The 13,379-nt window shown below is 38.8% G+C and overlaps 1 protein-coding gene across 4 annotated transcripts in view; it reads right to left on the bottom strand.

The window, feature by feature from the left end:
• The window catches only part of ptprub (protein tyrosine phosphatase receptor type Ub), a 213,986-nt gene that overhangs the window by 28,343 nt on the left and 172,264 nt on the right, over positions 1-13,379 (bottom strand). For 2 of the 4 annotated variants that reach the window (XM_041987309.1, XM_041987310.1), the window contains exons 14-19: positions 12,232-12,370; positions 11,321-11,344; positions 10,871-11,025; positions 10,222-10,409; positions 2,177-2,249; positions 2,014-2,090 (exon numbers count right to left, since the gene is read on the bottom strand). In XM_041987309.1, coding sequence (XP_041843243.1) covers positions 2,014-2,090; positions 2,177-2,249; positions 10,222-10,409; positions 10,871-11,025; positions 11,321-11,344; positions 12,232-12,370 — 656 coding nt within the window. The remainder of the gene's footprint in view (positions 1-2,013; positions 2,091-2,176; positions 2,250-10,221; positions 10,410-10,870; positions 11,026-11,320; positions 11,345-12,231; positions 12,371-13,379) is intronic. The other 2 variants (XM_041987311.1, XM_041987312.1) reach the window with 1 other exon arrangement.

Raw genomic sequence — 13,379 nt, 5'->3', positions numbered from 1 at the left:
TACATGCACCAGGCAGACAAGTTTCATTTCAGGGAGCAGGCACCATCTATTTGTCCAGTATATTTCTCTTTTTGAAATTCATACCCCACCTGGCACTGACTTAAGGTGGACTTTACAAAGATATCTTTTGAGCCACACAAGGATTTCTAGATCTTTTTCTCCATATACACAGAGATTCTCTTCAAGATTTTTCTCAAATTATTATTATTAGTATTATCATACTGACCATTCCTGACTAGTAATCTCTACATCAATAACCACTTTAAACCAAAACAAATTTGCATAAATTACAGGGTTTCGGTGCAGATTTCAGCATTGGAGAGCAATCCAGACACTGTTGTCACAGCAAAATATTACTTTCAAATTGTGTGTTTTAGCTTGGAGTCCAATATGTGTGATTGTTGTGTACCAGACTTAAGTATTCCAGTCTGCTCCATACTAAATAAAAAGGAACTTCATGCTCTTTAGCTTAATTAACTATAAGATATTGCTGATATTTCTATGCCCACTTACCCTGATATACTTTGACAAAAGCAAATCATAAAGTAAAAAAATTATGAAGCACTTCCTTTTTCCTCTGTGAGCAGCTAAAGAGATGCAAACCTCTTCAAAGACACGCCACAATAATGTAAATAATCAGACATTACAGTGAGGCTGCAGACATTTTGTCACTTTCTCAGTCTTCAGAAAGTAAAATAATCTTAAAAAAACTTTTCCATTTAACCTCTGGTGAAATTATCACAAGCTGTTCCAGAAATGTTCTGCTGTGGCTGTGTAGTTACAGTTCAGCATGCTGGGTCAGGAAGCAACATCACTGACACTGCAGTGGCTACTGAGTGGTGTTTTCCCTCTAATGCCTGCGCCTCTGTGCCCTGAACACTAATGGAGACCCTTACCATAACTACAGCCTAACGGTGGAGCAGGTCTTGCCCACTCAATGTAATGACCTTTCTAAAAGCATCTCACCACTGGCCTCTCAACATAGAAATGAAGGAAAGAAAACTTCTCTGTCGTGTCAAGCATTTTGATGATTCAATTTAGTCAAAAGGAAAACACAAAATCAAATAAACATGTGTGCCATGTAATTTTCTATTACTGAAAAAAGTAACTGCAGCTACTTTTCCAATGTATCCTTTATAATCTCTGTGACACAGATTGGATCTTCTAACCTGTTATCGACTGCTAACAGAAGTGGGAGTACAACAGCCTGCCTCAACATCGCCCAGAGTGTCATATTTACTTTACAGTAGTCCCCATGAGAAGCGTGCAAAATAAATCTTAGGAAATAAAGATATTTCATCAGATTGCCAAACTCAAATAAATAGCAACTGAGGAGTGTGACAGATATTTCATGTGGGAACTAAACTACAGGCTTCTATCTGTAGCAATGTGTCATTTTTTATATTTATTCAAATACTGATTAAACGCTTTAGTAAATAACTGTAGCCATGTAAACATGAACTTCTGTTTTCTGAGCAAGCCCAGCCCTTATATGCTTTAATGAATGAAAACACACATGAATGAAACTGTGTGAGAGGCACTCACTCAAAAACACATACATGTCTTTTATATGAGAATGTTTCTGTGGCACTGCATGTGTGTGGTGGTTGAGGTGAACAGTGGGAAGGATCATCTCCTCCTGGCCCATTCAGAGATTTAATAACATCAGTCATGTCTATTTAATTTAGAGGGATTTACTCTGTAGCATCTCAGAAAGGTTCATCTCCTCTACAGGCATTAAATGCATTTATTCCACTCTCTTTTAATAAAAATGATAGCAGAGGTAGTTGGGGTCAGGGATCTGGTGCAGCACCTGGCAACAATGGCATCTGGCAAAACACTGCTGGGAAAGGTGTTTGATTGGATGAAAGCTTCCAGGTGAAAGTGGGGCAGCAGACTGGTGGGCTTACAGGAATGAGAGAGATGGACTGTGGATTTGCAGGGTGTGAGAGATAGACTCGGCAGATTTGCATCTCATATAGAACGGAGGCAGAAGAACGAGATTGGACTCACATCAATGTAGTTAGCGTTAATGTAGTCTGAGTTGGGGTCTCCCAGCAGAGGATGGAGCTTCACTCTGTGGCGATCATCTGAGATGGATAAAAAAAAATACATGTGCATCTGAAAATATATATATAAACATTTATATAGGATTAAATATTTTATGATTACTTACATCCAAGCAACGTGTCATGTCTCCCTTTGGTTTTGTCTTTCTTCTTTGTGCAGTCCCAGCCATCGAAGAAGCTCTACAGAGATAAAGAGACACTTGGTGAGGATTTTTGGAACAGGATAATCTGTGTGTGAACCACTCTCAGGTAAACAAAATGACAGTTTCACTGCATTTTTCAGTGGCTGAAAGGGAAAATCATGTTTTGTTGTTAGCACTAGCCAGGTTTTCATTCAATAGCAAAGCAAATCAGAAGCAATCATTTGAAGAACTTCAAAAAAAAAAGCTGTTTTTCCTAGTCTGGTTTGAAGCAAATAAACTAGGCAGCACAGTCGCCAGATGGTGGCAATGTAGGCTATGTTGCTAGTGATTTTAATTGAGTAGAAGAAGTTTTCTTTACTGGAAATAACTGACTTGAAGCGAAAAAAAAAAAACAACTGAGGTGGAGATCCACAAGAGACAAACAGAGAAAGCCCCTTTTCAGGAATTACTTTAATCTTTGGGAATATCTGGCATACTGTACTGTATCTGAGATGACACCAGTCTGTCATGAATTTCCACTTAGAACACATTTAATCTAATCCAATGAGTCATGCCCCTTTTAATTTTAAAGTTCAGTAAATCTACATCATGAAAGCGTATAAACTTTTTCCTTAAAAGGTTTTTCTAATATGTTCATTTTCCATTTCCCTGATTTTATTAACATGTTGTAAATAATAAAAAAAACAATAAGAGCCTGGGTAGTGAGAGAACCCATCAGCAGGGCTATCAGGATTAAATTACAAGCCAGTGCATTTGGTGGAGTTTGGTGCTTTATGCATAATACATAATAATAATAATAATAAAAAACAGTGCCCTGAGCTTCATATAGTCCCTGCTCCTTCCCTAGTTAACTTCCTTTGTTCCCTCTGTGTGTAGAAGCTCATTTCAAAAGTGAAGGGCTGCTTATATCTAATTTCTTTTCACTTTCCTTTCTGCATAGAGACTCACAAGGTGCCATAAATCAATCTGAGGCCAAATTAAACCAGCAAATCAAGTCAAAACACACATACTTATATCCATACCACAATACCTTCTGTGGTTTTCAGCTACTATAGAGGAATTTTGTGAAATTCTGCCCAAGTCTGAATGCGGAGCAGGGGATTACAACGCAGTTCCCCCCTGCAGACAGCCAAGAACCAGTCAAATCCTGCCTGGGATTACACCCTCCTCCTCACTTTTTTTTTTTTTTTTTTTTCTCTTTTCATGCCCTCCCTTTATGGGTCTTTCTTTCTGAATCCCTCATTTTCATTCCCTCCCTTTAGGTCTCTTCATCGCATCTCTCCCTGTCCACCTCTTCCTTCTTTATTTCCTCCTTTCCTTATATTTCTGACACAAGATCTCTGAGCGCTCTTTGTTTCGCTCCCACCATTCCTCTGCTCAAAGCTCGAGCGATAGAGCAGAGAGAAGCACTGAGGGAGAAAACACAGGAAGGAAAACTGAGAGAGAATGGCAGTTTATTGAGGAGAAGAAAAACAACGCCAGAGGAGGATTGATCACCTTTCAATGCAGGGATCAGTAAGGTGGGCCGGTTAAGAGGATCATACAAATGAAGTCAAGTGACATGAAAAAAATGTAATTCACTCAGTAATACTACTGCCTTGCTTTAACATGTTACTTCTTTCTCCCTCAAATTTTTCATGATCTAAGTGTAAGAATGACATAATCACTCCACATTCAGTCAGATTCCATTCAAATATAGATCCAATCGTCAAACTTAAACGTGGAAAATTGAACAAAATATTCCAGTCAAAATAGTGCGGAACCAAGCCTTACATTTCAACCATTTCAACATGTTTTTATGTGTAAGGAGCACTGAAACGCAGCAGCCCCTGGTGCACCTTGACTGTGAATCAAAGTTTGAGTGATGGTTTACTGGAAGTTTGGAGTAAAACTCTACTATTGCTCTCTATGGAAGGGGACCTGGTATAGTCATTTCTATTCATTTAATCCTTAATCTTGGGTACATCTAAACGGGTTTGACACTCATCATAACTCCAAATAGGAGGTAATTATTTCTGAATAAGAGAGAACTTTCTCTGTGGAGGATTTTGGGGTGAGTGCATTCTGATAGGTTGAATTCTTAGAGGTTTGCAAATGGTTTAGTGAGTGCAAACTATGGTTGCTTGTGTGAGTAGCTTCTTGTTTCGAAGTTATTGTAGAAGCAACAAGTGGATACATTTGCTTCTGCCTTGAACAAAAGTCAAACAAAGGACTGTTACCACCTTAGCTGTGTTTACACCATGAAGTAAAAGGTTAGTGTAGGCTGCAGAAAGAGGTTGGTTGGGGCTGATGGTGGCTAGCAGTCACTGCGCAGACTGAACATTCAGGCCAGCTCCTGGCTCCTGCTGGCCACTCACTAGCTTGTCTGTGTTCAGGTGAATGGCAGCTAATGGCAAGCACCAGCATGTTTGGGAAACGGCTGAGCGGGTGAGCAGCTGATGCTAGCAAGCAAATTGGCCTGATCACCACTGGCTGCTTTTGCCTCCTTGCTGGCTTAGCTCTATCCAAGTTGAAGGCGGCTAACGGTAAGCACCTGCTCATTCAGTCTGAGAAGTGGCTACCAGCTGCTGCTGCCCCCCATCTGGCATTTTCTCATGTCTTGTACTTTTTTCTTATTTAATCTATTCCTATGCTCTATAGCCATATAGTTGCAGCCTGTAAGGTGTCGCTACTTGTAGAACAAAAACTTCTACTTTTAAAATGGTTGTGGTGGATAAGGTGCACGCTCTAGCTGGGGAACACTGTCCAGAGAGTTGGCTTATTCAAGGAAATCCAGGATCTATGACACGACAGTGGCCAGTTTATTTAAAAGAAGTCGCATAAGCAAGAATTCAAGACAAATGGATAAACTGAGTTCCCTCTGCATTAACATATACATATACATAACTATCTTTCTTTTTCTTTTCTTTTTTCTGTTTTGCTGTTTTTAAAATAGCTTTGAGTAATATTTAGGTTGATAAAAAAAAAATTGTTCTAACACTGCACTAAGTCAGAGTACACAGAAAAATTCTGCAGTGGGAATATGACAGCAGCTGCCACACATACAAGCCTCTTCACAACCAGCAGTAGATTCCTGGTCAATGTTTTACAGAAAACAAGTATTCTTTTGGGAAACAAAAACTTATGATTGCGAGGGAAGTGTAATAAGAGACTTCTCATCATTTTTCTTCATAATAATGAGAGACAATCCATCAAAACCCATATTCTTTGCACAGAAAAAAAAAAGAAAAAACAACAAACAAAGAGGTGTGTATTGATTTTTAGAGTGGAGTGTGTTTTGGCCGTAAGGGACCATTTAATGAGTCTACAAGCAGAGTTCCAGAGGGAGAGACCATGTACCAGAGACAAAATATGTTTTCTCTTTTCATGAATGCCATAAGATGTGGGTGACAGAGATAGACCTCTCCCCAGGGTGTGAGCTCAGCTTGCAGCCACAATCATTCTACATGGGAGGGATATTCAGAGATCTGGGTCCTTCGGTTGCTTTTTTCCCCTGAATCGTATATCTAGAGATTGAAGACAAGGCAACAGAAGAGAGGGTGGAGGTGGGGGTGTGTGGGGAATAAGCAATGTTCAGTAAGAGAAATGTGCCTGTACTTAAGTTTCAATAAAGTACTAAACCCCACTGTGCACTTTTTGGGGTAAAAAACTAACTCAGTGGAACAGGGGAAGCCAGAACCACTAAAATAAAATAAAATAAAATAAAGCTAAATGAACAAATCATAATAACCTGAGAGGTAATTAGAGCTGAAGAGCCAAGCAAACAGTAAAAACTGAATTGCTTCCAATTTATTTACTGCAACCCTGACTTGGACTAAGCAGTATAGAAAATAAATAAATTATGAAGGAATTAGAAAAATTATGTTACAATAAGAAGAGTAGGAGTCAAGGTTTGCTACGTAGCATCCTTGACTCCTACTCTTCAGCTGTCTTTACATTTTAGGTTCATATGATTTGTTTTATTTTATTCTATGTTGTTTTATTTTAGTGGTTCAGGTGGTCCCTGCATTTTTGCCTTATCACCTGCCATTGCCCCTTCATGTTCTCAGTTACTCCTTTTCTGCTCTCTGGATCACTTTTTGCTCACTGCCCACCTGCATTTACTCACATAATCCCCTATCCCAGTATGCAGTATCATGTTCCTGTGGCCAGGTCCTTGTTGTCATTGTCATTATTTCCTTGCAACTCCACCCCAGCTATGTTCCTTGTTTGTTTTTGTTTTTTTGTTTGTTTGTTTTATTGTTCTTTGGTTCATTGCGAGAAGAGTGTAAAACAACCAGCACTGCCTAACCAGTTGATTTTAGTGCCATAAACACTCTGTAGGACAACCCCCAGGTGCAGCTCATACACTCAGAATAAGTTTGTTTCATAGCAGTTGCCCTCGTTTTATGACAAAGTTCCTTCTTCACCAAAATCTCAGGGAAGCTTTTTAATTTTTTTCTAGATCCTCTTAAGGAAACATTTTTTAGTTTCTTGGAAAACTTTGGTGTTTTTGTTGTTCTCGTCTGGGGGAGACTTGTGCCCTGCCAGTGCAGGTAACATCACACAGATAAAATCAGCGCTGCAGCAGTCAGAATGCGTTTGACTCTCTTCTTGCTTTTCTTGCTCATTTGAATCAGACACAGTGAAAAACTCTTAGATCAGTAAGAAAAGCTAATCCAACCTCATATGAGAATAAAATCCACAATATTTTACAACTAAGTCCACTTTTATTGTCAAATTTCATAATTCCATCTTTTCTGTATCGTGGAAATATCTGATTTTGGCCTGGACATTTAGGTTTTACTTAATAAAAATGCACAATACTTAAAAGGTCATGGTAGCAGAGTATTTTTTTTTTCTTATATAAAACATCCTACTGAACAAACTGAGCCCATTTAAACTTTCCTTTCGTGATATTGTTACTCTACATGATAAAATCCACTTCCCTTTCCACCAGGTGTGTATAAATATTTCACTATTCACTTTGCATCAGTTACAATGTATTGTTTTATTTTTGGTACAAACCCAGATTTTAAAAAAAGTAAGACTTTTCTTATCAACACTACAGGAAATGTTGAAATCACCTCCCTATCAGTGTCAAAAAACACAAGGTTAACAACTCAATATTCATAATCCATATCCATGTATGTCCCTCCATTAACATTACATTTAAAAGCATATAACTTATTCAGTGATGGACAGAGATTGTATTTTTACATTCATTCTTTCATCAGTAACTTTCACCAACTAATTTCATCCCTAACCGTAAAGGAAACCACAAGATCTATAGGAAGACAACACAATAGGGTTACGTTCCTCCTGTTCTAGCACCCCATGGCTAGAATTTACTTTTACATGTGAAGGGGACAAAACATGTGGTTATCAAATGTCAAACCTATATTATTACATGACGTATGTGTCTCCTTGCCAATTTGATAAACTGAATGACCCAGTGAAGATTGGGGACAACATCAAGAGCAAAATGATCCTTTATAATGCTCAATGTTCTGCTACTGGACAAAATGTTCTAAGCATTGTTCATGGCACTATTGCTCACAGATTGCACCATATATTACAAAGGGAAGTAATACTAACATTGCTACTGGAAAAGAGTGCTCTTCCTTGGTAAAAAGGAATTGGAGTCAAGAGTCTTTTTTTCCACTTCTGTGCCTTTTCATCTTTCTTCCCATTTCAAACTGTCCCTTCTTCTCTTTGCTACAATCTGTTACTAGTAGACATTTAACCTCATCGAGCCACCACAACAGAGGTCTTTCCTAGGCCCAAATAAGGATGATTTATTCATAGGCACAGCAATGGTGTCATCCAGATGCCTTTTTAACCTTGGTAATTAATTTTGGTGGGTGCTGAGGAGGGTGCATGGATGATATCAGATTAATTGCCTCCCTTACAAGAACCACTCTGGCTAATATGGCTCATTTTAGTCAGCAGTTGTCCACAACTTAGAGTGATATAACTGCACATACCTCCTACCACTGAGAAATAGGAGATAGAGATAGAGACCAGGATGGGAATTGCATTTTTCACTTTTCAATAGTGAACTTGTCTAATAAGTGAACAATTTGTAACCTCCTCTGTCTTTAAAAAAATAAGACCTGCAGCACTGACAATATGCCAATTAGGGCCAAACATTCCTGCTCAGGTGGAAAAAGTCCAGGTGGTGAGGCACCTGGAAACCCTGCAAAAGCAGCTTTCTTCTGACTTTAACTCATGGATGGATGGAACCCAGGAAAACAATATTTCCCTGTGAAATTTAATATGCTGTCACTTGCAACCTTGAGACAGAAGAAAATAAAATGTATAAACCACAGAGTATCTTTTCTTACTATCTCGTCTTTTTCACTCTCTGCATGAAACTTAAAACAAAAACTTTTGTTTATCAAAACACAGCTGCTATGTGGTATACCCATATAGACAGATAGCAGATTTTAGTTCCTCAGTTAATAATTTGGAGACTCTTAAAGGCCTTTGGTAACCACTGTCACATTGCCCGGATGAAAACATTGAGTTTTCTGCTACTGAAATATCAGTGTGAAGTTTTTTTTCTAGTCTATTTTGCCATATTTCTCAAAAACTAGTAATGGCTACTGTTATTGTGCACCTATACAAATAGCTCCCTGCAGGGAGTTTAAATCATGCATGTTTTTTGGGCGAGATTTTTTTTACCCCTGAAATTACACAGGCTATGTGATGTGACCGTAATATAATTAGCAAATTACTCAGCCCAAACAAAGAAGAAAAGAGGAAATTTTTTACTTTTAACTGTGTGTTGACAAAACATAGAAGCCTTTTTTGCCCTCTAGTTGGGTGTCAATCAAAACCTAAACATAAAGGATCAATTTCAAATGTTTGTGTCAGGCTAGGCTGCTTGAAGTCAGAAAAATTCCCCAGCATATGTGGAATTACTGGATAAAAAACCAGCTAACTTTACATATTGTAGTAGAATTTCATCAGAATTTACTGATTTAATAATAATGTTGCACTAAACATTTTACTGGCCTGCATTATCAGGACCTTCACTGTTATAAGAAGACTGTTTCTTAGCATAACGTTGATCAGCTTGTTATTCAGATCAGTGGATTAATTGAATTTTGTAATTTGCTATCTATTTGTTGGTGATTTTACTTGCTGTGATAGTTTTATGTTAAATATTTTACAGCTGTTCAATCATATGACTTTGGGCTTTCTTACAGTATGCCACATCTGCGCCCACTTAAATGCAGCAGTAACATACATAGCCATGTGTACCCCTAAGAAAAGAGGATGCCCAGATCAATCCAAGAAGATATCTCCACCTTTGAAACATGAAGCCTGTTGTTGAAAAAAGAAAAGGTCTTAATCTTAGTTAATTTGACACAACTCGCCCTTTAAATTGCACTAAAGGCTAACACAACACAGCTACAAATGGTAGCTTTAAGTGAGAAGTGAGTGCTGTGGCTACGAAACAATGAATGTGTCTGTGGGCTCTCAGTCAGATCTATCCTCTTCATATTACCTCTGCCTATACGAACCCAAGATGGCAATGGCCAAATGGCAAACTTGGGGCTTCATCATGAGTCCAAAAAAGAGAAGGTGATTTTTTTTAAATGTAAAATTAATACATGTACCAGTCACAAGGTTATAGAATAAAACGTTTTGTAGTCTACAAGAGAATGCACATTAGTTCATAGTCACTGACAGGTTTGATTAATCTTGTTGTGGAAAAAAAATAAGAGATCACTGCTATTTCTTCTTAAATCTGTTTTTCTACCAAAAAATAAATTCCTACACAAGCACATTTCATTCTTCTGTATGAGGACAGTAGGCATTAGGCATGATGGGTGCATCACTTTGTCTGCCTCTCTTCTTACCCTAATGCGTTGGACAGTCGTTAACACAATTTTAGTAATTTTAGATGTTTTCTCTGCTTGATGCCTGCCAAAGATTTGACCCTACTTAAACAGACTAACATTTTTTTAACGGCTCTGTATACTGTCTAATAATGTCTGAGTGTAGCTGTGTCCTTTCACCTCATACTCCTGTTTAAAACCGTAGCCCTCGGCAGTCTTCATCTGGTTGATGTGCTGGAGGAGGTCGGCCACTCGGACGGCGGGGTGGAGTTGACCTGTGTGGTAGGGGGAGCTCTTACGTCCGCATTGGTGCCTCGGGGAGCTTCCTAGCAGGCTGCTGGCCTCATTCACCGAACTTCGAGCATCACCTGAACCACAAGCAGGCAGATTTAGTGAGAACGTAGAATTCATTTAAAAGCCAGGCAGGTTGTAATAAAGCATTGCCCTTATTTTTCAATCAGGATGGAACATGCTTTTTTTTTAATAATAATAAACATTTATGGAGCCAAGAGAGCAAAGTGATGATGTGTCAAGTTCTATGGCAATGATAGGCTGTGTATACTGTAATTTCTGAAGCAGGGATCACCAGTTCCAGACCTCTTGGGCCAGTGTCCTGCAGATTTTAGATTTTTCACTGCTGCATCATACCTGATTCAAATGAAATGGTCGTCCAACAGCTTATTGCCAAGTTCTGCACAAGCCTTTTAATAATGCATTAATTTGAGTTAGGTGTCTTGCAGCAGGGAAACATCTAAAACCTGCAGGACTCAGTCCCAAGAGGTTTGGAGTTGGTGATCCCTGGTAGTGTGTGAGCCCCAGTGCAGCTTACTTCGTGTACCACACGTGTGTGCATCCATGAAGGAAAGAGCCATTCTTTCATCCTCCTGCAGGGTGCTCTGGTCTGTGAAACTGCGCTCCATGGAGCCCATATGGCTCTTCTCCTGCCGGTAGGTGATGGGTGTCTTATTCATGTTCACTGGTTTCCTGATCATAATTAAGGAAGAAAATTGAGGGATAATTGACAAACAGAAATTTTGTTTTACAAAAATTGAGGTAGAAACAGAATAAGGTGAAAAAATTTTTTTTTTTTTAAAAACAGTATAATTAAGGCAAAGACTGAAAGAGACAAAGAGAAAACAGGTCATAAATTATAAATACTTTTTGAAAAGAAAAGCATGGTATTGTTTTTCCTTTTCAACTCATGACTGACAGCCAGAGCAAAAGCATGTATATGATGGCTCACAAAACGATGCAAAAGCAAAGAGGTGGAGTCACTTACGGATAATAAGAGTAGTAGTTCATTCTGGCAAGAATGCAGTAGAAGTAGGAAAAAATAAATCAAGAGAAAGAAGAGGTGTAAGATGAAAGCAATGTCAGCTGAGGGCAGAGTGCATTGATTACAGTGAAAATGAGAAGCATCCTTTCATGAGTCCAGCTGTGCAGATGGCCTTATGACACATGCAAGTGTATCGAGCAGATGCTGACAGACCAAACACACAGTGAGGCAATATGTGTGTTTTTTCAGCTGAATGTGCCTCATTCTCACGCTTCAAGGATTGGACTATGTGGCTGTCTGTCACATCAAATCCAATATTAAATTCTCCAAGTCCAAAACTCAGAATGGCTTAGGAGAGAAACTCTAATGTACAAAGATGTTGCCCTAAATGCTTTGTCAGCTATTTAATTAATGATACCTCAAGCTTATTCAAACTTTTAGATTTTAAAATATCACATATTACATATTATGAGCTATAAAAATACAGAAAAGAATGTCAAATTATTTTACTGTAGACCTGTGGGATCATTGACTAATAATCTCTAAAAGCACACCTTTTCCCTCCCTATTACCATCTCATTTAAGGGTCAGGTCTCTGCTTGGTGTGTGTAATTAAGTGGCTAATTGAATCGCATCCGCCTTTAATTAAATACTTCACACTCAGATAGGTTTGCAGATGAGAGTTGTTTGGTCCCTCTGGTGCAACACAAAAGAGGGAAAAACATGCAGTGCTGGCTGCTGGTCCAGCTTCTTCCCTAAACATGCATGACCATTTCGAAAGTTCAGCAAGTATAAAAACTGATTGCTGAACTTTTCCAAAATGAAACGTGAAGGGAAGAAACATGCTGGAAATGTACTGTGACTGTATTTAATTAAGCATGTTTTGCACAAAGCAGTTAAAAAGAGACGTTTACCCTTTCTTAATGATAATGATGACGGCACCCAGCAGGAGGATGAGGACTACAAGTCCTCCAGCGCATACACCGAGAATCAGCCCCATTTCCTCAGAGTGCTGGGAGACCTCCAGAGCTTTGCGGTGATCTTTGCAGGCCGCTGGAAAATTAGTATAAAAGCATAGTCATATTCAAAGAATCAAGGTATAAAGAAGCAGAAAAAATGTTTCACCCTTCACAAATTGAGAAAACTCAATCCACAGCTTTGGAGAAATTGTAATATATGAAGATAAAACTTTTTACCAAACTTATGAAGACTTTTATCCAAATCTGTACACAATAAAATGGCTGGCTGAGGCAGTTGTGTAGAACATTAGCTGTTTTAGAGTATTCAGCATAAAGCCTACTATTACATTAATTGCAGTTATTGGTGGGGATGTGGACAATTTTCTTTGACTTGGGCATGGGAAGGCAGTTCCTTTTAATGTGACTTAGAAATGTATCAGAGTAAAGCCGGGAACTCACTTGCTCAGATTCATTTAACAGGTAAAAAAGGGATTGCAATTCTATTATTTCTTCAATTCTTCGTTGATCAATAGATTGCACAAGGACACTGCAAAAATTATTGCAATTATACATTCCATATGTTGTGACACACACTAAACCTTTGAGGTGCTTTTTAATCAATAATGAATGAAATATCATATGTCAGCCCTACGGTATAATCTCAAGGTGCCCTGGTGTCTGTTAGCCACTGGAAAGGTCATTATCATAACAGCACTTTATTCATTTCTCAGGCGTAAAGCTTCATATTTATGTAAATGATGCTGAGCAGTGGGCCTGTCTTTGTCTTGTTCTAGGGGCCCACTGATCTATTTTTTTTTCTCTGTGTCAGCCTGTTCTCCAGGCCTTGACAGCCCTGAAACCAGCCCCTCTGAGCCCAATGGAACAGTGGAACAGCACAAACTATCTGGAGAGCAGGAGAAAGTCAGAGCACGCCTGGGGATAAAGCTCTATCTTGCAGTCTGCTGGGGGAAAGAAAATTCAGATCTAGGGCAGGAAAAATGAAAACAGAGCCATGTTGTAGCCCAACTATCTGCAGCCATGGGCACTTTATAGCTGCTTTTGAACCCTCATCCCAAATAAAGATGAAAGTAGTACAATACCAC

This window comes from Melanotaenia boesemani, chromosome 6 (genome assembly GCF_017639745.1).
Source record: "Melanotaenia boesemani isolate fMelBoe1 chromosome 6, fMelBoe1.pri, whole genome shotgun sequence".
In the NCBI taxonomy this organism is placed as follows: domain Eukaryota; kingdom Metazoa; phylum Chordata; class Actinopteri; order Atheriniformes; family Melanotaeniidae; genus Melanotaenia; species Melanotaenia boesemani.
The sequence above is the reverse complement of the archived record's forward strand: the minus strand, read 5'-3'. Positions and strand labels throughout refer to the sequence as shown.